The sequence below is a fragment of the Conger conger genome, chromosome 17 (genome assembly GCF_963514075.1).
Source record: "Conger conger chromosome 17, fConCon1.1, whole genome shotgun sequence".
Lineage (NCBI taxonomy): Eukaryota > Metazoa > Chordata > Actinopteri > Anguilliformes > Congridae > Conger > Conger conger.
The window spans coordinates 6,921,915-6,948,569 of record NC_083776.1 but is presented as its reverse complement, the minus strand read 5'-3'; the positions used below and the strand labels follow the sequence as shown (position 1 = coordinate 6,948,569).

At 52.4% G+C, this 26,655-nt stretch overlaps 1 protein-coding gene across 1 annotated transcript in view; it reads right to left on the bottom strand.

The window, feature by feature from the left end:
- Positions 1–26,655, bottom strand: part of pcca (propionyl-CoA carboxylase subunit alpha) — a 144,488-nt gene that overhangs the window by 76,176 nt on the left and 41,657 nt on the right. The window contains exons 10-14 of the mRNA XM_061225833.1: positions 25,141–25,243; positions 18,449–18,543; positions 15,931–16,081; positions 6,205–6,348; positions 4,568–4,642 (exon numbers count right to left, since the gene is read on the bottom strand). Of these exons, the coding sequence (XP_061081817.1) occupies positions 4,568–4,642; positions 6,205–6,348; positions 15,931–16,081; positions 18,449–18,543; positions 25,141–25,243 (568 nt within the window). The remainder of the gene's footprint in view (positions 1–4,567; positions 4,643–6,204; positions 6,349–15,930; positions 16,082–18,448; positions 18,544–25,140; positions 25,244–26,655) is intronic.

Genomic DNA, 26,655 nt, shown 5'->3' with positions numbered 1-26,655 from the left:
AACACAGAAAGATGTCCAGGATAATAAATTCACAACGTAAAAAATTATCACCTCCGCAAAACGTTATAAAATCCTTTTTTAATTGCATATTTTATTACAAATGCTGTCAAGTACTTCACACACGCAGCATGCATATTGCCAAGAAAAATAGCATTTATTATATTTATTTAGCTACTCTGTCATCTACAAACAGCGTAACTGCTTTTTAACTAAAATGCTGCTAAACTAACCATTACCAAGACTGAATGTGTGTGCGTGAGAGAGTGTGGGTGCAAGACTTGTGTGGATATACTGAAAAACACACAGACACTGACAAAACACACACCTATATACACACACACACACACACACACACACACACACACATTGAATATTTTAGATTTTTCTAAATATATTTCGAAAATTTTTTGAAATGTTATATTCAATTGATGTTTCAGGTTACTAAGAATAGACAAAACAAACAAAATCCAAGCAGGCTAATCTTGGATTATAGCATGAGACCACCCACCCCCACCACAATTTATGAAAATAAAGAAAATATTACACAAGCAAAAACAAAAACAGAAAATACAAAGCAGTCGGAAATTCTTTTATTTTTTTATTTTTTTTGGTGTCAGGAAGTATAAAAATATGATTCTATTATTGAAAATAATCCAGCGAGTGCGGATTCATAACAATGCACTTTTCCCCCTAAATATAAATGAGCCACACTTAAAAAGGACAAAGTAAACACTGTTTTTCTTTTCCAGGTTCAAAGATGAGATTCGGCAAAAAAACCCCCCAAAAAAACCAACAACATGAAACTACATCCTGGGGTGTGTTTATTGCCTCCACACCCCCCGCCCCCCGCCCGCCCCCGTATCCATGGCGATGCCTCTCTCACACCCCCCGAAAGCCAGCGTACGTCGACCCCAGCAGGTCTCTGCCCACAGCGCTGGGCCGGGCCCAGTACAGAGGCCAGAGGCCGCTCTAAAGCATACCTGTCGGACATCTCGACGCGCTGCGATTCAGGGGCCCCGTTTGCACACGTATGGAGGACATCTCGACGCGCTGCGATTCAGGGGCCCCGTTCGCACACGTATGGAGGACATCTCGACGCGCTGCGGTTCAGGGGCCCCGTTTGCACACGTATGGAGGACATCTCGACGCGCTGCGGTTCAGGGGCCCCGTTTGCACACGTATGGAGGACATCTCGACGCGCTGCGGTTCAGGGGCCCCGTTCGCACACGTATGGAGCCCAACACAAACCCTCCGGGCGGGTCTCACTCCCGCCATCGTCCCCGACTGCAGCGCAGACGCGCGGACGCTAAACCCGCAGACGGCTCGCGAGGACAAGCAGGACCCCTCTTTTGGGCCTTAATGCCTTCGAGGCACAGAGAGGGAAAAGCCTCACGGACACACACTGCCTTTTTGCGGCTTCATCTCTTTTCTCTCTCCCTCCTTCTTTCTTTTTTATGAGAGAGAGAGAAGAGAGTGGGAGAGGGGGAAAGAGAGAGAGAGAGAGGGAGGGAAGACACACGACGGGTTCTCCACATAAAGACGGGATGAAAGGCAGCTTAAGATGTCCGCTCAGCTCCAGTTGAAAGCGCCTGGTCAACACAGAGCGTGAGCCGGGAGAGGTGGAGTGCGTAATTAATTTAGCTCACTCTCGCACACTCGCACTCTCGCACACACTCACTCTCACTCTCACTCTCACTCTCACACTCACACTCACACTCACACTCACACTCACACTCACACTCACACTCACTCCCACACTCCCACACTCCCACACACTCTCTCACACTCTCTCACACTCTCTCACACTCTCTCACACTCTCTCACACTCTCTCACTCTCTCACACTCTCTCACACTCTCACACTCTCTCACACTCTCTCACACTCTCTCACACTCTCTCACACTCTCACACTCTCACACTCTCACACTCTCACACTCTCACACTCTCACACTCTCTCACACTCTCACACTCTCACACTCTCACACACTCTCTCACACTCCCACACACTCTCTCACACTCTCTCACACTCTCTCACACTCTCTCACACACTCTCACACACTCTCACACACTCTCACACACTCTCACACTCTCTCACTCTCTCTCACTCTCTCACACTCTCTCACACTCTCTCACTCACTCACACACACTACAGCAACATGCCAGTGAACCCCACACACACCAGTGCCCCCCATCCCAGCCCAGCTCTACCTGACAGTGACAGCCCAATCTGATTAAACTCCAGCGAATGTGGGGGGGGGGGGGGGACTCTCCGGCCTGCATGACGGGCCAAAAGTGATCACCATGGCGATACATAATTACAGCTGTCACGCGCGTCTCCCGCCCCGCTGGCACGGCCGTGATTGCCCCGGCGATAATGACGGACAGCGCTTAGCGTGCGGCCGCCCCTCGGCCAATCGGGCTGGAGCTGACGCACCACAACCGCAGCCGCGCCCTGCCACTCACGGGCTGCCCGTTTCAGCCATTTTAATCGTTTTTTTTCCCCCTCCTCTCCTCTCCTCCGTTCTTCTTCCTCTCCTTCTTTCTCCTTCACGCGGGAGGCGCAGGAGCGCCGGTGTTATTACATAAACCCCCGCTGCAGCTTTAATTGAAGAGCGGGCGTGTGGGGGGGGGGGGCGTGGGGGGGGGGAGACAGTAGGGGGCAGAGCAGGGCCATTATCACTTGCGCCTTCAACAGGTCTCACGTCTGAAAACTGCAAATTGCAAAAACTTGCAAGGGCAAAATGTTTGACATCATCTGATCCACAAGCATATGGTGGGGGGGGGGAATATCCCAGGAGGGAGGAGAAGATTGTGGGGGGGGGGGGTTGAGAAATGTGAAATAAATATGAAATTGGTGGAGGGGGGTTAGAGAAATAAACAAATCAAGGAAATAATGATTTAAATTGCGTAATTAATGTGTGTGTCTGTGTGCGTGTGTGTGCGTGTGTGTGGGGGGGGTTACGTTAAAGGCGAGATGTCAGGTGTTCTCCTGGCCTAAACTCCACATTAATGCCCCCCCTCCCTCCATAATGCCCTTGCCTCCCATGTACGGGGTGACAGTGACGTCGGGCTTACTGAAGACGCTAAACACGGGCCTCAAAATACCGAGGGGGGTGTGTGGGGGGGGGGGGGGGGAAGTTCACATTGAGAATAAACTGTGTACGCCATGCTTCTCATTCTGAAGGTTGAGCGCTCTCCACGCTTAAGGTTAACCGCACTGGCAGAGTTAAGGTGGAAAAACAACTTATTTATGCATGCATTCATGAATTCATGGGTTTTTAGTTATTTCTTATTTTAAATGACGGGCGCTCTGTTTCCCATATGCTTTCTCCCAATGGGCTTGACTTTCCGCATCCGACACGGCAGAGTCCAGCAGCTCACACAGCCACCGCCGTTAGTAAACAGTTTGTCTCAAGACGGAGGACCTTGGATTCCAGCAGTCCCCCGTCCCCCCTCAGCTAACATCCACATTACCTCGGGCGTCACGGTTGGCTCCGTGGGCTTCACAGAGGCGCTAGACACGAACGAGTCGTTGCGGTTCGTGAACCGTCGCGAGACGGAGCGCCTCGTATCGCTGGCATGGGGTAGCCCCTGTCACTGTCCTCTCCTCTCCTAAAAACACTGGGTCGAGGCGCAGTAGAGTCGGCCTGACACGGAACCTCCATCTCCAGCCGGACTCACGAACGAGCAGCCTGCATCGTAACCGACCGTCAGGCCGTTTCAAACCGGCCGTTTCGGTTTCTGCTGAATCTCTCTCTCCCAGCGCCCCGTCATTAATTTGTCAACAGCTCTGTCCTATGGAGTAAGAAATGTGAGACATTTCTATGGCACCTACGCGAGGACATATTTTATATTTGACTGACAGCTACAGTAAAGCAGGGCAGCTGAAATTCAAATGAACACTTTACTGGGGCCATGACACTGGAGTCTCTCCAGTTCACAGAGTCCAGCACAGACTTCAGGCCCCGTTCATTTTAGAAATCACTCTAAATCCGGTGGCTGGTGGAGCAACTATGACGATGACAGTGACCCTTTTCCAGCTGCATGAACGATCGTACACTGACAGCCAATCATAATCCACCTGAATTTACAGGGTGTCACATTCAAAATGGCAGATGACAGAACCCAGATTACAGAACCCAGATTACAGAACGTTACGGTTCATCAGTGTGGATGCTCACATTGTTGTTGTTATAGTTATACATGGTTAATGGTTGGCATTTATATAGCGCCTTTATCCAAAGCCCTGTACAATTGATGCTTCTCATTCACCCATTCATACACACACTGACGGCGATTGGCTGCCATGCAAGGCATGGAGCATTTAGGGGTTAGGTGTCTTGCTCAGGGACACTTCGACACAGCCCGGGCGGGGGATCGAACCGGCAACCCTCCGACTACCAGACGACAGCTCTTACTGCCCGAGCCATGTCACCATGTCACCATGTCATGAGTTATAGCTATAGTTAGAGTTACAGTTATAGTTATTGTTCTCGATTCTCATTTTAAAGCTAATTTTCCCCCGTAGAGAGCGGGACAGGGAGACAGACTCCGGTAATGAAACTCACGCCAGTGAGGGAGGTGGGCTCCTGGTACTGGGACAGCCGGCCGATCGAGGGCAGGCCGAACGACTTGTAGGGATCCTGAAAGGGAGGGAGAGGGAGAGGGGGAGAGAGAGAGAGAGAGAGAGAGAGAGACGAGAGAGGAAGCGTTAACTCTGACATAAAACACAGGAAACGAGGTTAACAGCCGCTCTGAGGAGTTGCAGCCAGTGGCAGGGCCATTTCTGCCCAATTATCCCTGTTTAACAGGATTAATGACGGCCCCACTCTTCAGATCCAACACCGCCAACAAACGGCCAATAAACCCACCGCCGCACTGAAAGGGACTCGGAGGGCTAGCCTAATTAGCATAACAAGTTACTAAGTTATTACAGCCCTAAAACAACAGCACCGGGGCTTGGAGGAGGGTCTGAGGGGGTTAGGGGGGTTTAGGAGGGTCTAAAGAGGGGTCTAGGGGGGTTTAGGAGGGGTTTAGGAGGGTCGTTTAAACACACAGAGAAACGTTGAGATGTTAAACATGAGCAAGGGCGCTGAGGGGATTGGTTAGGACCTAACCAAAATTCCTCACACTATTCATTCACAAACTACTCTTGGGGGTTTGGTATCTTGCTCAGAGACACTTTTACATACCCAGGGTGGGGGGATCACACCAGCAACACTCCAACAGCCAGACAACCGCTCTTACCTCCTGAGCTAATGTCAACCACCCCCTCCCCCCTCCTCGGCGTAGGCCCCCCTCACACACACACCTCGGCGTAGACCCCCCTCACACACATACCTCGGCATAGAGCCCTCACACACACACACCTCGGCGTAGACCCCCCTCACACACACACCTCGGCATAGAGCCCTAACACACACACACACACACACACACCTCGGCGTAGACCCCCCTCACACACACACACACACACACACCTCGGCATAGACCCCTCACACACACACACACACACACACACACCTCGGCGTAGACCCCCTTCACACACACACACACACACACACACACACACACACACACACACACTCACACACACACACACACACACACACCTCGGCGTAGACCCCCCTCACACACACACACACACACACACACACACACACACACCTCAGCATAGACCCCTCACACACACACACCACACACACACACACACACACACCTCGGCATAGACCCCTCACACACACACACACACACACACACACACACACACACCTCGGCGTAGACCCCCCTCACACACACACACACACACACACCTCGGCGTAGACCCCCCTCACACACACACACACACACACACACTCACCTCGGCGTAGACCCCCCTCACACACACACACACACCTCGGCATAGACCCCTCACTCACACACACACACACACACACACACCTCGGCGTAGACCCCCCTCACACACACACACACACACACACACACACACACACACACACACACACACACACACACACACACACACACACCTCGGCATAGACTCCTCACACACACACACCACACACACACACACACACCTCGGCATAGACCCCTCACACACACACACACACACACACACACACACACACACACACACACCTCGGCGTAGACCCCCCTCACACACACACACACACACACACACACACACACACACACACACACACACCTCGGCGTAGACGCGGCTCTCGATGGCCCAGCCGTTGATGGGGATGTCGGCCTGAGTGTACTGGAGGGCGTATCCCTTGGCGACGCGGATCATCTGCTCCACCAGGTCCAGTCCTGTGATGCACTCTGTGATGGGGTGCTCCACCTGCAGGACCGGCCCAAATCAAAACTTCATAACCGTATGAACACATCTTCAAGTACACCTTCCAAAAAAAGTATAAAATTGTAATGCTTGCATATTTTCACACCTAATTATTTTTCCATTCTTGTATTGTTCCAGAGTGGGACAGTGAAACGAAGAGGAAAACAGAACAGGTGAGAGATAATCACACTAACCATACCACCAAATCAGCTGGGAGCCTAAGCTGCCTTTTTAAAAGCGAACACGCAGGCATGAGATTACAGCATGAGGTGACCCTTTTGACACGACCACCTGCCCCCAAGGGTGCTGTTGAGGGCAAAAAAATCGCTAACCAACCGCCAACATCACCCTGCCATCAGCTCAAGACATTTTTTATATCATAGTACATTACAGGCATTTGGCAGACGCTCTTAACCAGAGCCACGTACAACAAAGTGCAAAGTGCATACCCATAGCCAGGGACAAGTGCGCTGAAAGACCCTAGAGGGAAGTACAGAGATCACAGGGAAAACTTGAACCCTTGTAGAATGAGAGATTGGCCAACTAGCAATGCCACAGTTTTGGCAACTGGAACACTAAGAATAGTAAAATAATTACACGGCAGTGCGATCTTTACAGCACAGATCATAGAGCACACACCGCTAATCACCCCCGACAGCATCAGCACATCGCTGCTCAGAGACTACCCTGCTCGGTCCGCGTTTCGCCCGCGTTTCGCCCGCGTTTCGCCCCCGTTTCGCCCCCGTTTCGCCCCCGTTTCGCCCCCGTTTCGTCTGTGTTTCGCCCGCGTTTCGCCTGTTTCACCCGCGTTCCGCCCGCGTTCCCGCGTCTGGGAGACGCGCCATGCAACTGCCAGCGCTTAATTAACACCCCGCTCCGTGCAGAACGTGTTTTTAAAGACGCCATAATTAAGAGGCATCGACAGTTTTAAAAGTGTGTACAGTGAAACAAATAAATGCCTTAATTATATCAGCACCAGCCCGGGGCGAGACACGGAACGACTGAAACACCCAAACAAAGAACTCCGTAACGGAAGCACCTAAAAAAAAATATATATAAATAACATTTTAAAACATTTTGATTTATTTTTTATTTTTATTTGATTTAAATTTATAACACTCGTCACATACTATGAGAAAGCGAGCTTGTCTGTTTTTACTGGTGCAGTTCCTCAGGTAAATATCACCAACTTTGCAAAACTGAACAGATGGGCTTGCTAATTAGCTGGGCTCATGTTGAAAGTTTGTTTATAAAGAGAGAATGGCTTCCCAGACATCTCGACACATTTTATTAACATATCATCCCCTGAAGCACTGCCCCTCCCCTCCGCACACACACACACACACACACACACACACACACACACACACACACACACACACAGCTTTTCTGCCTTTTAGCCACACAACACACACACACACAGGTTTTCTGCCTTTTACCAACGCAACACACACACACACACACACACACACACAGCTTTTCTGCCTTTTAGCCACGCAACAAACACACACACACAGATTTTCTGCCTTTTAGCCACGCAACACACACACACACACACACACATACACATACACACATACACACATACACACATACACACATACACACATACACACATACACACACACACACACACACACACATAAACACACACATAAACACAGGCCCAGGCACAGACACAGACAAAAATAAACATGCATATGAAGACACACAGACAGACACAGATATGCATGCACCATCTCACACTTCTTAAAAGCACACTTATACAAGCACACAAATGAGCAAGGACACACACAAGTGCGCACACACACCAGGGAAACCTTTATTTTAAAAAAGGAGCCTTGCTAAGAGGAACACACCTTGTACATATGCTCATGAATATGCAGACTAATTGTGGGGCTTTTTTGCTGTCATGTGTATCCACAGCACCCACACAGACCCTGGTGTAGTACTGTATCTCTGACACACTGCAGTATGAAGGATCTACTCTGCTCTGAAACACTGCAGTATGAAGGATCCACTCTTAACACACTGCAGTATGAAGGATCCACTCTGCTCTGACACACTGCAGTATGAAGGATCCACTCTTGACACACTGCAGTATGAAGGATCCACTCTGCTCTGACACACTGCAGTATGAAGGATCCACTCTGCTCTGACACACTGCAGTATGAAGGATCCACTCTGACACACTGCAGTATGAGGGATCCACTCTGCTCTGACACTGCAGTACAACAGATCCACTCTGCTCTAGAGGATGTTCAGCTCCCAGAAGACCTGGAGGTGTTCCAACACAGACAGACTGTGTGTGTGTGTGTGTGTGTGTGTGTGAGCATGTGAATGACAGAGTCTATGTGTTTGTGGTGATCCAATACTGAACCATGAACCAGAACCCCCAAAACGAACCCTGAACCCCATTAAAGTGTTTACGCTGATCCAAGCTAAGTTCATTAGCTGCTGTATATACTCCCACCAAACAGCGGGGAGTTCACCTGGGCACCACATACTACAGGAAGCATCTCTGTTTTCACCCCAATTCTGCTCGAGACTCACAGCACGACTCCTAACACTGAATCTGTGAACTGAATAAAAAAATGAAAAATAACTTGTTTCTGACAGACACAAGTTAAAGGTTTTATTTCCCAACAGAATCCCCCGATCAGTCACGTGAAGCGCACTACTCCAAACAAACAGAGGTAATGAACGGTCGCCTCTCGGATTTCGCGGACGGAGGAATGTCAGAGGTCGAGCTTGTCGACCCGTTCACCGACCCACCTTCAAAGCACCGCGCTCCAGCCTTCCGCACAAAGGCGGAAAAACTCACAACGGTTGATCGACGCGAGACAGACAGGAGTCAAAATTTTGATTTCCTGAACAACAATAACGAGACCCTGGAAAGCATTCGCGGTACGGCTGCGGTTCCCCCTCCACAGCATGCAGACACACCCATACCCTGTATTATCTATAGGCTGTGTGACTGTAAATAAAACATAAACCGCCCTACACATCCCACCTACTCCATCCAAGGCCTCAAAAGACTCCAGAGCTGCAGAAGGAAGCCCGCCGGCCTTTGACGTACGCTTCCCCGACAGAGCTGTCCGGTCCTCACAAGACTGGTTTAATCAGGTTTTACACACCCAACCATCTTACCACGGACTGTCCTGGAACTCCGAGTTAAAGGCCCAAGCACTTCTTTGTCCTGCTTTTGCGCTTTTCCCGTAATCCTGGATACTTCCACTTGTGTGCCGTACCGATTCAAGTAAAACAATTGCAATTTGGTAGCAGTGCGTGCCTATTTTAGGGTATAACTGCTATTCATTTGACCAGTTTGTAAAACGATTTCACGCATTAACATGTACGTTGCTAAATGTTAACAGAGGTCACTGCTCTTTGCAAATGTCGCGTGGGCGTTTTTAGATGCTAAAACAACGAAGAGAACCCCGATGCGTGTAGGCCATTAATATTCCATTAAAGACGACCTACGGAACAGAAACAACCTACGGAACAGAATCCTAGAATAGCCCCACTCTGTTGTCCTAAAATTAAACAAACTGACTGGTCGCGATTCGCGATTAACGGACAGGCTCATCAAACAGGAAGTCCAGTCTTGACACGATAGACACGGGCAGAGGTGGGAACCTCTAATTGGTCTGATGGACAGGAAGTCCCCCCGGGGGGAATTTTAGCCAAGCTTACGGTCTGCCACGCGACTCCCGAGAGCAGCTCAAACTTCCGCGCTACGTCTAAATTTACCGTTCGCCGTCTGCGGACGGCAACAATCCAAACGGCTCGCTTTTGAAAGACAGAGTGTCATGCGGACGACAGCCCATTACCGGGCCAGAAACATTTAAACACTTTTTTTTTTTTCTCCCCGTGCCGATTGATTTCCTGCCCGCTCTGTAATACAAAAACTCCCAATTATTTTCAAAAGACTAACCTACCCCGCTCTGCAACGTCCGTTTAATGAGCCCGTTCTAACGAGGCATTTAGGGGCTTTGATCCCTTCAACTGCCATTTTTACTGGCCTCTTCTTCTCCTTTCTGAAGCGCAAACTGCCACCGCGCCACACCGCAACATGATAAACACTTTTTTTGTGGCGTTTGAATAAGCCTGATTAAGGGGGCAGAGGTAGGGAACGTGTGCTTTGTCTGACGTCTGTCAGTAACGTGTTAAAACCACACCGCCGCTCAATCGGGGCAATTAAAAGAATGTGATTCTAATTATCACTTTTAGTCCCCCCACTTTAGCGGCGGCGGGAATGAGCGGGAATTCTAGGTGATTAGCGAGCTCGGTTTTCCTGGGTCCGGAGGAACACCCCACCGAGACTCAACTCCGGATTATCCACAACTCCTCCCCCACAGCGCTGCCGTGGAAACGCTGGAATCGCAGCGACTCACTCCACCAGGCGAGAGGGTGTCGGGGAAAAGTTCCTCTTTCAGCGCTTCCCCCGTTCCTCCACTGGAACTTTAATTAGCGAGCAGCTTCCTAAGAGGCAAGCAACGGGACCCGATGTGCAAATCCCCCCAAAAAAGTGAACATAATCCTCCACCCCCCACCCCCTTTTCCCACAGAGAAAGGACACAAACGAACGTCTGGGAACCTCGACATCAAAGCTTTCCGAGCGGACTTCATGAGCAAACAGAAACGGGTTTATGGACATGCCAAAGAAATCATGGCTTTCATGACAACATTCAGCGCTCGTGTCCGTCCAGAGGGCCGTGTGGAAGTGTTTATGTTGGCCATGATTGTAGCCAGCAGTCACTGCACGGTTATCACCGTCAACTCTGCGGAAGCTGAAGGCATATGGACGATAACGTTCGGTTCTGCTCGTGACAAGCTGCTTTTTGTACCATGCCTCAGAAACCCATCGTAGAAAAGAGCGAGAGAGACCATTTTAACCCCACAATGGCCTAACTGTCAGACTGTTTGTAAACCATGGCACAGTTGTCACAATATTCACGTGTCCGGCGTGTGCCTGGCTGGCCCAGCGTTGCCTAGGTGGCTGGGGTCTCACTCTGCGCTGAAGCAGAGGCTGGGGTCTCACTCTGCGCCCAAGCAGAGGCTGGGGTCTCACTCTGCGCCCAAGCAGAGGCTGGGGTCTCACTCTGCGCCCAAGCAGAGGCTGGGGTCTCACTCTGCGCCCAAGCAGAGGCTGGGGTCTCACTCTGCGCCCAAGCAGAGGCTGGGGTCTCACTCTGCGCCCAAGCAGAGGCTGGGGTCTCACTCTGCGCCCAAGCAGAGGCTGGGGTCTCACTCTGCGCCCAAGCAGAGGCTGGGGTCTCACTCTGCGCCCAAGCAGAGGCTGGGGTCTCACTCTGCGCCCAAGCAGAGGCTGGGGTCTCACTCTGCGCCCAAGCAGAGGCTGGGGTCTCACTCTGCGCCCAAGCAGAGGCTGGGGTCTCACTCTGCGCCCAAGCAGAGGCTGGGGTCTCACTCTGCGCCCAAGCAGAGGCTGGGGTCTCACTCTGCGCCCAAGCAGAGGCTGGGGTCTCACTCTGCGCCCAAGCAGAGGCTGGGGTCTCACTCTGCGCCCAAGCAGAGGCTGGGGTCTCACTCTGCGCCCAAGCAGAGGCTGGGGTCTCACTCTGCGCCCAAGCAGAGGCTGGGGTCTCACTCTGCGCCCAAGCAGAGGCTGGGGTCTCACTCTGCGCCCAAGCAGAGGCTGGGGTCTCACTCTGCGCCCAAGCAGAGGCTGGGGTCTCACTCTGCGCCCAAGCAGAGGCTGGGGTCTCACTCTGCGCTGAAGCAGAGGCTGGGGTCTCACTCTGCGCCGAAGCAGAGGCTGGGGTCTCACTCTGCGCCCAAGCAGAGGCTGGGGTCTCACTCTGCGCCCAAGCAGAGGCTGGGGTCTCACTCTGCGCCCAAGCAGAGGCTGGGGTCTCACTCTGCGCCCAAGCAGAGGCTGGGGTCTCACTCTGCGCCCAAGCAGAGGCTGGGGTCTCACTCTGCGCCCAAGCAGAGGCTGGGGTCTCACTCTGCGCCCAAGCAGAGGCTGGGGTCTCACTCTGCGCCGAAGCGGAGGCTGGGGTCTCACTCTGCCCTGAAGCGGAGGCTGGGGTCTCACTCTGCCCTGAAGCGGAGGCTGGGGTCTCACTCTGCCCTGAAGCGGAGGCTGGGGTCTCACTCTGCCCTGAAGCGGAGGCTGGGGTCTCACTCTGCGCCCAAGCAGAGGCTGGGGTCTCACTCTGCGCCCAAGCAGAGGCTGGGGTCTCACTCTGCGCCCAAGCAGAGGCTGGGGTCTCACTCTGCGCCCAAGCAGAGGCTGGGGTCTCACTCTGCGCCCAAGCAGAGGCTGGGGTCTCACTCTGCGCCCAAGCAGAGGCTGGGGTCTCACTCTGCGCCCAAGCAGAGGCTGGGGTCTCACTCTGCGCCCAAGCAGAGGCTGGGGTCTCACTCTGCGCCCAAGCAGAGGCTGGGGTCTCACTCTGCGCCCAAGCAGAGGCTGGGGTCTCACTCTGCGCTGAAGCAGAGGCTGGGGTCTCACTCTTCCCTGAAGCAGAGGCTGGGGTCTCACTCTGCCCTGAAGCAGAGGCTGGGGTCTCGCTCTGCGCCCAAGCAGAGGCTGGGGTCTCACTCTGCGCTGAAGCAGAGGCTGGGGTCTCACTCTGCGCCGAAGCAGAGGCACAGTAACCCAGAGCACAGACCACTCCGCCGGGAGGACCCGGAGCCGGAGGGGGGGCCCCAGGCCTGGGGGGCTAGGCAGGAGATGTGAGAGGGGCCTGCAGGCATGGCCCTCTGCCAGACTCCGCACGGCCGGAGAGGCTACCGCGGGGGGGGGGGGGGTGTAATTACACTCTCCTCTTTCTGTGGGAGAGCCAACACAAAACTATTATGTTCTACACTGCTATTCAGTGTTTCACTGTGTGCGTGTGCGTGCGTGCGTGTGTGTGTGTGTGTGTGTGTGCGTGCGTGCGCATATATGTGCACATGTGTGTGCTTGGGTGTGTATGTGTGTGTGTGTGTGTGTGTGTGTGTGCACAGGTGTGCGTGCGTGCATTTGTGCGTGCGTGTGTGGATGTATATATATGTGCGCATGTGTGTGCTTGGGGGTGTATGTGTGAGTGCATGCGTGTGAGTGCCCGCACGAGTGTGTGTGTGCGTGTGGGTGTGTGTCAGCCTGGGCATGTGTACATGTTTGTATGTGTGTCAGTATGTTTGAAGTCCTTGCATGAGCGCGCACACATACAAAAGCACACAGTAAACCCCAGTCCCAGCCTCAATGAGGAAAAGCACATGCACGCACACGCACACAGGACCCTGATAAATGTAGGTTCAGATCCTCAAAACAGGCCACTCTAAAAGGTCATCCAACAGCCCCTAAACACTTCCCATCATGCACCAGTAACCCCCATGAAGCCCCCGGCTCCAGCCAATGGGAGCCAGTGCTCCGTGTTATCAGTTCCCTTCAGGCGCTTTGAGCTAACGTGCTAACAGGCCGAGGCGCTAGGTTAAGCCGCGCTCCGATCCCTGCTCTCCATTCTCCTCTGGGACACGGGCGCGTTCCAATTGGAGCACCTTTACCCCAGCTCTCTGAGGCAGGGGAAGACCTGAGAGAGACTGAGCTCTGAAACAGGAGAGTGACTGAGCTCTGAAACAGGAGAGTGACTGAGCTCTGAAACAGGAGAGTGACTGAGCTCTGAAACAGGAGAGTGACTGAGCTCTGAAACAGGAGAGAGACTGAGCTCTGAAACAGGAGAGAGACTGAGCTCTGAAACAGGAGAGTGACTGAGCTCTGAAACAGGAGAGAGACTGAGCTCTGAAACAGGAGAGAGTGACTGAGCTCTGAAACAGGAGAGAGAGACTGAGCTCTGAAACAGGAGAGAGAGACTGAGCTCTGAAACAGGAGAGAGTGACTGAGCTCTGAAACAGGAGAGAGTGACTGAGCTCTGAAACAGGAGAGAGAGACTGAGCTCTGAAACAGGAGAGAGAGACTGAGCTCTGAAACAGGAGAGAGAGACTGAGCTCTGAAACAGGAGAGAGTGACTGAGCTCTGAAACAGGAGAGAGAGACTGAGCTCTGAAACAGGAGAGAGACTGAGCTCTGAAACAGGAGAGAGACTGAGCTCTGAAACAGGAGAGAGAGACTGAGCTCTGAAGCAGGAGAGAGAGACTGAGCTCTGAAACAGGAGAGAGAGACTGAGCTCTGAAACAGGAGAGAGACTGAGCTCTGAAACAGGAGAGAGACTGAGCTCTGAAACAGGAGAGAGAGACTGAGCTCTGAAACAGGAGAGAGACTGAGCTCTGAAACAGGAGAGAGACTGAGCTCTGAAACAGGAGAGAGACTGAGCTCTGAAACAGGAGAGAGAGACTGAGCTCTGAAGCAGGAGAGAGAGACTGAGCTCTGAAACAGGAGAGAGTGACTGAGCTCTGAAACAGGAGAGAGAGACTGAGCTCTGAAACAGGAGAGAGAGACTGAGCTCTGAAACAGGAGAGAGAGACTGAGCTCTGAAACAGGAGAGAGAGACTGAGCTCTGAAAAGGTCAGCCAATCAGGGGGACGGACCTGAGATACACTCTGCTGAGCCTAGCTCACACACACACACACACACACACACACACACACCTGCTCACAACACACACACACACACACACCTGCTCACAATACACACACGGGCGGGCACACACACACACACACACCTGCTCACAACACACACACACGGGCGGGCACACACACACACACACACACACACACACACACACACACACACACACCTGCTCACAACACACACACACGGGCGGGCACACACACACAAACACACATACTCATACACACACACACACACACACACACACACACACACAGTTTCCAGCGTCAGCGTCAGCGGAGTGGAGTGGCTTTCGCCCGAGTCAGAGTGCGAGGCCTGGGGCCCAATCCCAGGGGCCCGATGGGCTAACGGCCCAGAGGGGACGCCTCACAAACGCACGTCACTAAAATCTCCGCTAGCAAAACATTCCACCCACAGTACTCCGTCTTGATCTACGGTTTCCAGAAAGTAAATAAATAAAAGAAGGAGAGGAACAGAGAGAAGGAGAAAGAGAGAGAGAGGGAGAGGAAGAGAGAGAGAGAGAGAGGGAGAGGGAGAGAGAGGGAGGGAGAGAGAGAGGGACACTGCTGGTTGACAAATATTTGGGGAAGAAGTGCTGTTTTCACTGCTGACAGCAGCATAAATTTCAGTGGAGTGGCGGGCGTGGCTCAGCATGGGTTCGGGGTAACGGTCCGTGCCGGGGGGGTGGGTGGGGTATCTGGGGTACGCTTTTGCCCTCAACAGCACCCTGGGGGGGCAGATGGTCATGTCAAAAGGGCAATTTCGCGTTGAAATCTCACGCCTATGTGTTTGCAAACCAATCAGGGAAAAGATACTTTTAAAAGAGAGCAGCCTCAGGCACTGGAAAGGCAGCCCAGGCTCCCAGCAGGTTTGGGGGTGCGGTCAGTGCGACTGTCTCTCATGCAGGGGACCAGGGTTCAAGGGTCACCTGTTCCTTCTTTTTCATCATCGTTTTGAAGTATTATACAATAACAAATTATGTTTGCAACCCAGTCCAGGGGGTTGAGGGGTCGTGGGTCGGCGAGGGGTCGTAGGTCGTACCTGCAGACGGGTGTTCATCTCCAGGAAGTAGAAGTTCTTCTGGGAGTCGACGAGGAACTCCACCGTGCCAGCAGAGGAGTACTGCACCGCCTTCGCCAGAGAGACCGCCTGCTCCCCCATCGCCCGCCGCGTGTCGGGGTCCAGGAACGTGCTGCGGGAGAGAGGGAGGTCACTCTCACTCTCTCACACTCACTCTCACACACTCTCACTCTCTCACTCTCTCTCTCCCTCACACACACTCACACACACACACTCACTCTCACTCTCTCACTCTCTCACTCTCTCACTCTCTCACTCTCTCACTCTCTCACTCTCTCACTCTCACACATTCTCTCAACACTCTCTCACACACTCTCTCACACACTCTCTCACACACTCTCTCACACACTCTCTCACACATTCTCTCAACACTCTCTCGCACACTCTCATACACTCTCTCACACTCTCTCTCACACACACACACACACACACACACACACACACACACACACAGAGGTTGCACATGGCGGCAAACCACAGCTATTACCACGGCGACCGCAGGGCGTGTACAGCCCTCCCTGCAGGACCAACCAAAACAAACAAACCAGCAAGGCCGGCCATCGCCCCCTGACTCACATTTACAGCATTTTACAGGGAGCGATGTCACCGAGGAGCGAAAGACAGGCAGATATACACACCCACTGGCACACGATGACGTATTACCACGTTATTAATTGTACGCTTTAAGACTGGTTTTGAAGAACCAACAAAGGTCTGAGGTGGGGAGAGTCGGGGCAGGGGTAGGAGTCGGGGTAGGGGCAGGAGTCGGGGCAGTTTTGGGCAGGGGTAGGAATCGGGGTAGGGGCAGGAGTCGGGGCAGTTTGGGGCAGGGGTAGGAGTCGGGGTAGGGGCAGGAGTCGGGGCAGTTTGGGGCAGGGATAGGAGTCGGGGTAGGGGCAGGAGTCGGGGCAGTTTGGGGCAGGGATAGGAGTCGGGGTAGGGGCAGGAGTCGGGGCAGTTCGGGGCAGGGGTAGGAGTCAGGGTAGGGGCAGGAGTCGGGGCAGTTTGGGGCAGGGGTAGGAGTCGGGGTAGGGGCAGGGGTCGGGGCAGTTCGGGGAAGGGGTAGGAGTCGGGGTAGGGGCAGGAGTCGGGGCAGTTTGGGGTAGGGGTAGGAGTCGGGGTAGGGGCAGGAGTCGGGGCAGTTCGGGGCAGGGGTAGGAGTCGGGGCAGGGGCAGGGGCAGTTCTGGGCATGTCCTCAGGGACGGTCGGTAGGATGCAGACATTCTGCAGGAAGTGGAAGCAGCTCTGTCAGATGTAGCGGCGCGTGGCTGAGAGGTCGGAGGTCAGAGGGGAGAGGTCAGCAGAGGGCTTAGGTCCACATCTGGTCCTGGGCTGAAACATGAGGGGTTCTGTTCTGAGCGGCCCCGAAAAAAAGATCCTATCTCCCAGCATCCCTCTGGTCTCTCGGGCTGGATGCGGGCGCCACGACCCAGGGGCGCCGCTCACGAGAGGGGCGGTGTTAACGGCGGCGGGATTAGGGTCTAGCGCCACGGAGCGGGGAGGGGGTGGGGGGGGAGCGGCCCACGTCACAGTCTCTCCCCCGCCCGACGGCGGCCATCTTACATTCCCACAGAGACACGACAGAGACCGGAGCGCGACCCCGGCTGACCCCGCGAGGAGCCGCTGATCCAGGCCGCTGCACACGGGGCCCCGGCGCCGGGCAGGTGTGCGCCCCCCTGAAGGAGCTTTTTCTTCCGGGAGGTTTGTGCCGTTGTTCCGGGCCGCTCGCGCGCTGAATGATGTCGCTCGGAGGGAGTTGTCGCGGGGACGCGGGGGCTTGAATGAGGTCACACACGACAGCCCGCTTTAATTGGCCACCACACACACACACGCTCTCTCTCTCTCTCACACACACGCACTCGGCGAAGAACAGCAACAAAACAAAGGGGCTTTTGATGAGCGAGAGAGAAAGAGAGAGGAGGGCAGCAGAGAGCACAGAGCAGGGGGCTCCAGGATCAGACAGCCACTCAGTCATCACAAGGAGCCTGAAACCCAGGACTCTGCCCTCTGAGGGCTTCAGTACGAGGGACACGTCAGCCCAACGAGCCGGCCTGGATGTACATCAACCATACGGAAAATGTGCAGTGTGTTCACCATGCAGTCACGTGATCAGACTGATCAGGAATCACAGCCAGTCTGCTACGTTTAAAGGACAAGCATCGAAAACCGATAACGCGTCTGTCCACCTCCTCATTTCTATCCAACAAACTAGTAATCCTCCATCCAGCCAACACCGATACACCGCAAGTCATACTCACAAAGTCAACTTTATGAAGTTAAAAGGTTTGCATTTACCATAAGTGAAAAGTATTTCTGTTTCAGAGGACTGACAGTGAGGAAGGCAACGCGCATGTTGGTGAACTGCTCATCGCTGTACTAGTGTTTGCATTTTACAGCAACTGCAGCTACGCAAAGCGCTGTGGCTCTCTATCGTCATGTTACACACAGAGGTCAGGGGTGAGGGGTCAGAGGTCGTACCTAGGCGCCTCTTCCACCACCTTCTGGTTCCTCCTCTGGATGGAGCACTCCCTCTCGTTCAGCCACAGGGCGTTACCGTGCTTATCCGCCAGGACCTGGAGAGAGAGGGAGGAGGGAGGGAGGGAGGGAGGAGAGAGGGAGGGAGGGGGAGAGAGGGAGGGAGGGGGAGAGAGAGAGAGGAGAGAGGGAGGGAGGGAGGAGAGAGAGGGAGGAGAGAGGGAGAGGGAGAGAGGGAGGGAGGGAGGGAGAGAGAGAGGGAGGGAGGAGAGAGAGGGGGAGGGAGGAGAGAGAGGGGGAGGGAGGAGAGAGAGAGGGAGGGGAGAGGGAGGGAGGGAGGGAGGAGAGAGAGAGGGAGGGAGGAGAAAGGGAGGGGAGGGAGGGAGGGAGGGAGGGAGAGGGAGAGAGAGAGAGAGAGAGAGGGAGGAGAGAGGGAGGGAGGGGGAGAGAGAGAGAGAGAGAGAGAGAGGGAGGAGAGAGGGAGGGAGGAGGAGAGAGGGAGGGAGGGGGAGAGAGGGAGGGAGGGGAGAGAGAGAGAGGAGAGAGGGAGGGAGGGAGGAGAGAGAGGGAGGAGAGAGGGAGAGGGAGAGAGGGAGGGAGAGAGGGAGAGGGAGAGAGGGAGGGAGGGAGGGAGAGAGAGAGGGAGGGAGGGAGGAGAGAGAGGGGGAGGGAGGAGAGAGAGAGGGAGGGGGAGAGGGAGGGAGGGAGGGGAGGAGAGAGAGAGGGAGGGAGGAGAAAGGGAGGGAGGGAGAGAGAGAGGGAGGGGAGGGAGGGAGGAGGGAGAGAGAGAGAGAGAGAGAGAGAGAGAGAGAGGGAGGAGAGAGTGAGGGAGGGGGAGAGAGAGAGAGAGAGAGAGAGGGAGGAGAGGGGAGGGAGGGGAGAGAGAGGGAGGGAGAGAGAGAGAGAGAGAGAGAGAGAGAGAGAGAGAGAGAGAGAGAGAGAGGTTTAATCCACCCTGCCAGGGACTGGGGGGTACGAGGTGTGTCTGGGCCAGTGTGCAATCACGATAAGTCCACTTTCAAAATAACTGGGGGGGGGGGGGGGAGAACAGTAGTAACTGGAGGACAACGAGAGAAAATGCAATTAAAGACTGACCACAGGGATTAGCGGGGCTATCGATACACGCAGCAGGTCGCCATGGCAATCATCGGTCAGATTTCACAACCAGCAGAGAGAAGGGCGTTTCATTTCTCAACCCATATTCCAGGGTGCACACAACCTGTACTCATGCACTTACAACTGCATATACACGCACCACCACACTCACACTCACACAGAGACACTCTCCCAGCGCGTATTCCAGGGTGCACACAACTCATGCACTTACAACTGCATATACACACACGCGCGCGCGCACAGACAGACAGACAATCTCGTCAACCCATATTTCCAGCATGTACTCATGTACTTACAACTGCGCATATACAGACAGACACACACACACACACACACACATACACACACACACACACACACACACACACACACACACACACACACACACACACACTCTCTCTCTCTCTCTCTCTCTCTCTCAACCATATTTCAAGGGTGCACACAACGTGTACTCATGTACTTACAACTGTGCATATACACTCACAGACAGACAGACAGACAGACAGACAGACAGAACTTAAACCCCGATACCAGTTTAGTGTTGTATACACACGTCAGCCCAAGCAGCTCTGTGCTCAGTCTGAATGAGTAATGAGCCACTGAACACTTTAAAAGAGACAGAGACCACTCCTGAGGCTGTGCCAGTATGACTAATGAACAATCACTTATGATAAAAACACCGCAAATTAACATTCATCAACAAATTAAAATAGCAAGTTCTTCACGTGCGGGTGTGCGTGTGTGTGTGTGTATGTGCGGTGTGGTGTGCGTGTGCGTGTGCATCCTGCAGCCTAGCCAACTAGCACTAGTTATCTACAGACATAGCGGATTAACGTTTCTGATTCCTGAGAAGACGAGTGGTCTACTGACGGACAGCAGACGGAAGGAGGAGAGTGGAACAGCGTGAGTGAGAAACTGCCCCACAGGGAGGGGAAAACGGGACAGAACTTCCCGAACAGACAGACAGTACTGAGGCGGATAACGGTTCAGGATGATTTAAACAAGGGTGGGGGTACAATACACCATCCGACCCCCAAATCTACACCTAGCCCATGCTTACAGGATTTATGACAAAACTACAGAGAAAAGTATGGACCACAAAATGTTTTAATGATGAAGCGTTGAGACTAAGTGTCATTCAGAGTTCAGCGGTACTGATGGTGAATAACATTGACGATGGAGCCTTAATGGCTTCAAACGGACGACCCGACACGCCACGGACGCGTTTGGCACAGCACACGGGTGTTCCCACGGCGACTGGCACTGTTCAGGTGCGCCGTTCCCAAACACGGGAGCAGCTGGATTTTCGGGAAGGGGGATTGGGGGGGGGGGGGTTTGGTTGTTGGCTGGCCTTTTTGGACCAGCCTTGAGGTACCTCTTCAGAACTGGGACCACACACTCACTCACCTCCACCTGTCATTCAGGGGTCAGCCTGCCTACCTGCTGCGTCACCGTGACAACAACCCCTCCTCTACATCAACACAGTGCCTGTGCACCTCAGAGATGCTCAACTCACTGTCAGCCCCCACAGCAACACAGTCACACCCCAGGCCCATCTGAAAGCGCTTCTCGTTTTTGTTTTTAAAAGTGTGTTTCGCATGATGAGGGTCCCCAGCAGAATACAGGGGGGAGAGAGGGACAGAGGCAGAGACACAGGGACACAGGGACAGAGGCAGAGACACGGGGACACAGGGACACAGGGACACAGGCAGAGACAAAGGGACACAGGGACACAGAGACACAGGGACATAGGGACACAGGGACAGAGGCAGAGACACAGAGACACAGAGACACAGAGACACAGGGACACAGGGACAGAGGCAGAGACAAAGGGACACAGAGGCAGGGACGCAGGGACACAGGGACAGAGGCAGAGACACAGGGACACAGGGACAGAGGCAGAGACACAGGGACACAGGGACACAGGGACAGAGGGACAGAGGGACAGAGGGACACAGACACACAGACAGAGACACAGAGACACAGGGACACAGGCAGAGACACAGGGACACAGGGACAGAGAGACACACAGACACACAGACACACAGGGACACACAGGGACACACAGGGACACACACGGACACACGGACACACAGACACACAGACACACAGGGACACAGGGACACAGGGACACAGGGACACAGACACACAGGGACACGGGGACACAGGCAGAGACACAGGGACAGGGACACAGAGACACAGAGACACAGAGACACAGAGACTTGGTGCCAGAGTGAGTTGGCAGCAGAAAGCACACCAGTGCAGCACATTTACATGAGTGAAATATGCGAGGTTAAGGTTGGCTACACCGTGATGGATTATTGGGCCGTGCAGCGTGGCACCCTGCAGAACGAACGCGTGCTTTAGTGGAGAAACGCGGCGAAAGTTTCTCCAGCGACCGGCCGGTATCGATGAGCGCTACGAGCAACGGGGCGTTAGCGTTGGGCTGTGTGTGTGTGTGCGCGTGTGTGTGTGTGTGTGTGTGTGTGTGTGTGAGTGCATGTGTGTGTGTGTGTGTGTGTGTGTATGTGTGAGCGCATGTGTGTGTGTGTGTGTGTGTGTGTATGTGTGAGCGCATGTGTGTGTGTGAGCGTGTGTGAGCGCATGTGTGTGTGTGAGCGTGTGTGAGCGCATGTGTGTGTGTGTGTGTGTGTGTGTGTGTGAGCGCATGTGTGTGTGTGTGTGTGTATGTGTGAGCGCATGTGTGCGTGTGTGTGTGTGTGTATGTGTGAGCGCATGTGTGCGTGTGTGTGTGTGCGTGTGTGTGTGTCTGTGTGTGTGAGCGCATGTGTGTGTGTGTGTGTGTGTCTGTGCGTGTGTGCGTGTGTGTGTCTGTGTGTGTGTGTGTGTCTGTGTGTGTCTGTGTGTGTCTGTGTGTGTGTGTGTGTGTGTCTGTGTGTGTCTGTGTGTGTCTGTGTGTGTCTGTGTGTCTGTGTGTGTGTGTGTGTGCGCGCGTGTGGACCCGACACGAGGGCCCACGGATCTCAGCCGAGGTGGGGCGGCCCTCACCCCATCCCCCTCACGCCCCCCCCCCCCCCCCTTCCCCCCTCTCCACGCAGCGGTAATCAATGCCAGTTTGATCGCGAGCCCACCCACTGAGAATCACCACGCAAAGCCAAACACAACAAGAGGAAGATTGTTCCTACATTTTCATCATCATCATCTTCATCACAGGATTATACTTCAAATTTAGCCAGCTGTTTGGAGATGCTGATCTACCCGTGAGGCGATCTGGAACCTGGAAGGTTAAGGGTTCAAGTCCCAGTATACACACGTGGACAAAATTGTTGGTACCCCTCTGTTAATGAAAGAAAAACCCACAATGGTCACTGAAATAACTTGAAACTGACCAAAGTAATAATAAATAAAACTTTACTGAAAATTAACCAATGAAAATCAGACATTGCTTTTGAATTGTTGTTCAACAGAATCATTTTAAAAAACTAACTAATGAAACAGGCCTGGACAAAAATGATGGTACCCTTAACTTAATATTTTGTTGCACAACCTTTTGAGGCAATCACTGCAATCAAACGATTTCTGTAACTGTCAGTGAGACTTCTGCACCTGTCAACAGGTATTTTGGCCCACTCCTCATGAGAAAACTGCTCCAGTTGTCTCAAGTTTGAAGGGTGCCTTCTCCAGACGGCAAGTTTCAGCTCCTTCCACAGATGTTCAATAGGATTTAGATCAGGGCTCATAGAAGGCCACTTCAGAATAGTCCAATGTTTTGCTCTTAGCCATTCTTGGGTGTTTTTAGCTGTGTGTTTTGGGTCATTATCCTGTTGGAAGACCCATGACCTGCGACTGAGACCAAGCTTTCTGACACTAGGCAGCACATTTCTCTCCAGAATGCCTTGATAGTCTTGATATTTCATCGTACCCTGCACAGATTCAAGACACCCTGTGCCAGATGCAGCAAAGCAGCCCCAGAACATAACCGAGCCTCCTCCATGTTTCACAGTAGGGACAGTGTTCTTTTCTCGGGATGCTTCATTTTTGCGTCTGTGAACATAGAGTTGATGTGCCTTGCCAAAAAGCTCCGGTTTTGTCTCATCTGTCCAAAGGACATTCTCCCAGAAGCTTTGTGGCTTGTCAATATTCATCTGACACTGATGTACCTTGACCTTGGAGTTTCCACTTGTGACCACGTCCAGGGAGGTTGGCTACAGTCCCGTCGACCTTAAACTTCTGAATAATGGAGATGTCTTATAGCCTTTACCTTTAACATGCTTGTCTATAATTTTCTTTCTAATCTCCTCCACGCAAAGCCAAACACAACAAGAGGAAGATTGTTCCTTCATTTTCATCATCATCATCTTCATCACAGGATTATACTTCAAATTTAGCCAGCTGTTTGGAGATGCTGATCTACCCGTGAGGCGATCTGGAACCTGGAAGGTTAAGGGTTCAAGTCCCAGTATACACACGTGGACAAAATTGTTGGTACCCCTCTGTTAATGAAAGAAAAACCCACAATGGTCACTGAAATAACTTGAAACTGACCAAAGTAATAATAAATAAAACTTTACTGAAAATTAACCAATGAAAATCAGACAACTCTCAGACAACTCTCTCCTTCGCTTTCTGTGGTCCATGTTCAGTGTGGTACACACCATGTCACCAAACAGCACAGTGACTACTCGTCACCCTTTAAATAGGCAGACTTACCGATTACAAGTTTGAAGACACCTGTCTAATTAGAGGACACACCTTAGTTTAACATGTCCCTATGGTCAAATTATTTTCAATCTTTTCTAGGGGTACCATCATTTTTGTCCAGGTCTGTTTCATGAGTTAGTTTTTTTTAAATGATTCTGTTGAACCACAATTCAAAAGCAATGTCTGATTTACATTGGTTATTTTTCAGTAAAATTTTATTTATTATTACTTTTGTCAGTTTAAAGTTATTTCAGTGACTATTGTGGGTTTTTCTTTCATTAACAGAGGGGTACCAACAATTTTGTCCACGTGTGTAGCCACAATAAGAGCCGCTCAACTGCTGGGCCCTTGAGCAAGGTCCCTCAACCCACATTGCTCCAGGGGGATTGGGTGTAGCAAGGCCCTTAACCCCACACTGCTCCAGGGGGGGATTGGGTGTAGCAAGGCCCTTAACCCCACACTGCTCCAGGGGGGGATTGGGTGTAGCAAGGCCCTTAACCCCACACTGCTCCAGGGGGGGATTGGGTGTAGCAAGGCCCTTAACCCCACACTGCTCCAGGGGGGATTGGGTGTAGCAAGGCCCTTAACCCCACACTGCTCCAGGGGGGATTGTTCCCTGCTTAGTCTAGTTAACTAAAGTTGCTTTGGACAAGAGCATCAGTAAAAGTCATCTTCATTTGGTAAACTGTAATGTAATGTGCTAATTTGTTCCACATAGAAATTAACATCAGAAAAGGACCCTGATATGCCGTGGGCTGTGTGAGTCGATATGCACACTCGTGCGTCTGCAGGTAGCAGAAATTCAGCTGGTTCAGACCCGCGATCGATAATTTCAGACCGCACACGTCAGAAAGCTCTCCCAGAAAGACCCCCCTGCACAACAGTCAACAGCTTCTGAAGAGTGACACAGGGCTCACCTGTATCTCGATGTGCCGCGGATCATCGATGAATTTCTCGATGAGAAGTCGGTCGTCCCCGAAGCTGGAGGCGGCCTCTTGGGAAGAGAATCGGAATCCATCCCTGGAATGGAAAAGTACGGCTCTTATTCCGACAGCTTATGGGGAATGCTGCTGGATAAAGGGCCCGTTTAAACAGGAATGCCGAACATATAAACATCACCCCCCGTTTAAAATAAACCGAGAGAACACCTGCGGAAATGATACAAATAAGAAAATATTTGGGTTTTCAGTTTAACAAATGTGCGCATTCCCATTTTACAAGCCTTTACGTTTTACAAGTGTCAACGCATCGGGAGCGTTTCCTGGCTGAAGCCCTCGTTAAAGCGTTTAAAGCAACAATCACAAGGGGCTATAAGGCTTTGATCCTGCCACGTAAAATATTAATGGAAAAATACACAAGATGGCGGGGAGTATGGGGGATCTGTAGGGGGATCTGTAGGGGGTCTGCGTATTGCTCCTCATCGCCCTAAAGCTTTAGGAAGAGAACAGAGAGGAGACGTTGTTTGTTTGCTTCCGAAACAAGATGGACGACCTTGTTCAGCATTCATAAACGGGAACAGAAGATGGCTGCACCCTTTACAGACACACACAGGTGAGGGCAGAAGCTCGGTGTACGATAAATGAATAAAAACGTTAAATAGGAGTAGCAGTGTGAAGTGTACAGGGGGGACTGAGGGCTCTAACCCAGTCAGTTCCCCTCCACTGGGCTAATTAAACATCCACACTCAGCACGGATCAATATGCCTCATTAATTAATCCATACATCACAAAAGCACTACACCTGATCCATAAGCAGCGTTCAATTAAAATCACACACAAGAAAAACATCCGATAGCAGGAGTTAGGCCCACCTTCCGGGCCTTCAGGTCCACTCAGTCTCACCCCGTCCGTCCGGACAACATTCACAACCAGTGCGGAAGACCGTACAATTACTACTCATTACAATTATTTTTCACAATTAATAATAAATGATGGTAGATAAACCACTTCATGAAGCCTCTACTCCTTAGACAAATGATTCGCCTCCTTAAAGAGCTCTTTCACTCGTCACGTATTCATAAACCTAAATAAATAAATATGGTGACAATATTTTAAGGGCACCTCAAGCTGTTCACCATTTCTTTTTTTTTACCATGATTATTATAAACAAGAATTTATGATTTATGGAAAGGTTCAGTAAGAAAAGTGTGTAATTGGATGTCCCTGAAGGGATTTGACAGACTGGAAATGGACTTGAACCATCGCTCAGTTATTGTGACCCCCCCGCCCCCCCCCCCCCACCCTGAGCCGGGCAGAGAAAGATGGGGGGGCCCCCCCTCTGGAGTCTGGTTTCCCCCCCCCCCACCCCACCCCACCCCACCCCTATACAGGCACATCCCGGTCACGGCTGCCTCTGGCGTTCCTCGTAGGGCTTCTGGGTAAACCGCGACACGTATTGTGACAAGCTCTCTGTAAGACGTGTTGTCTAAACAG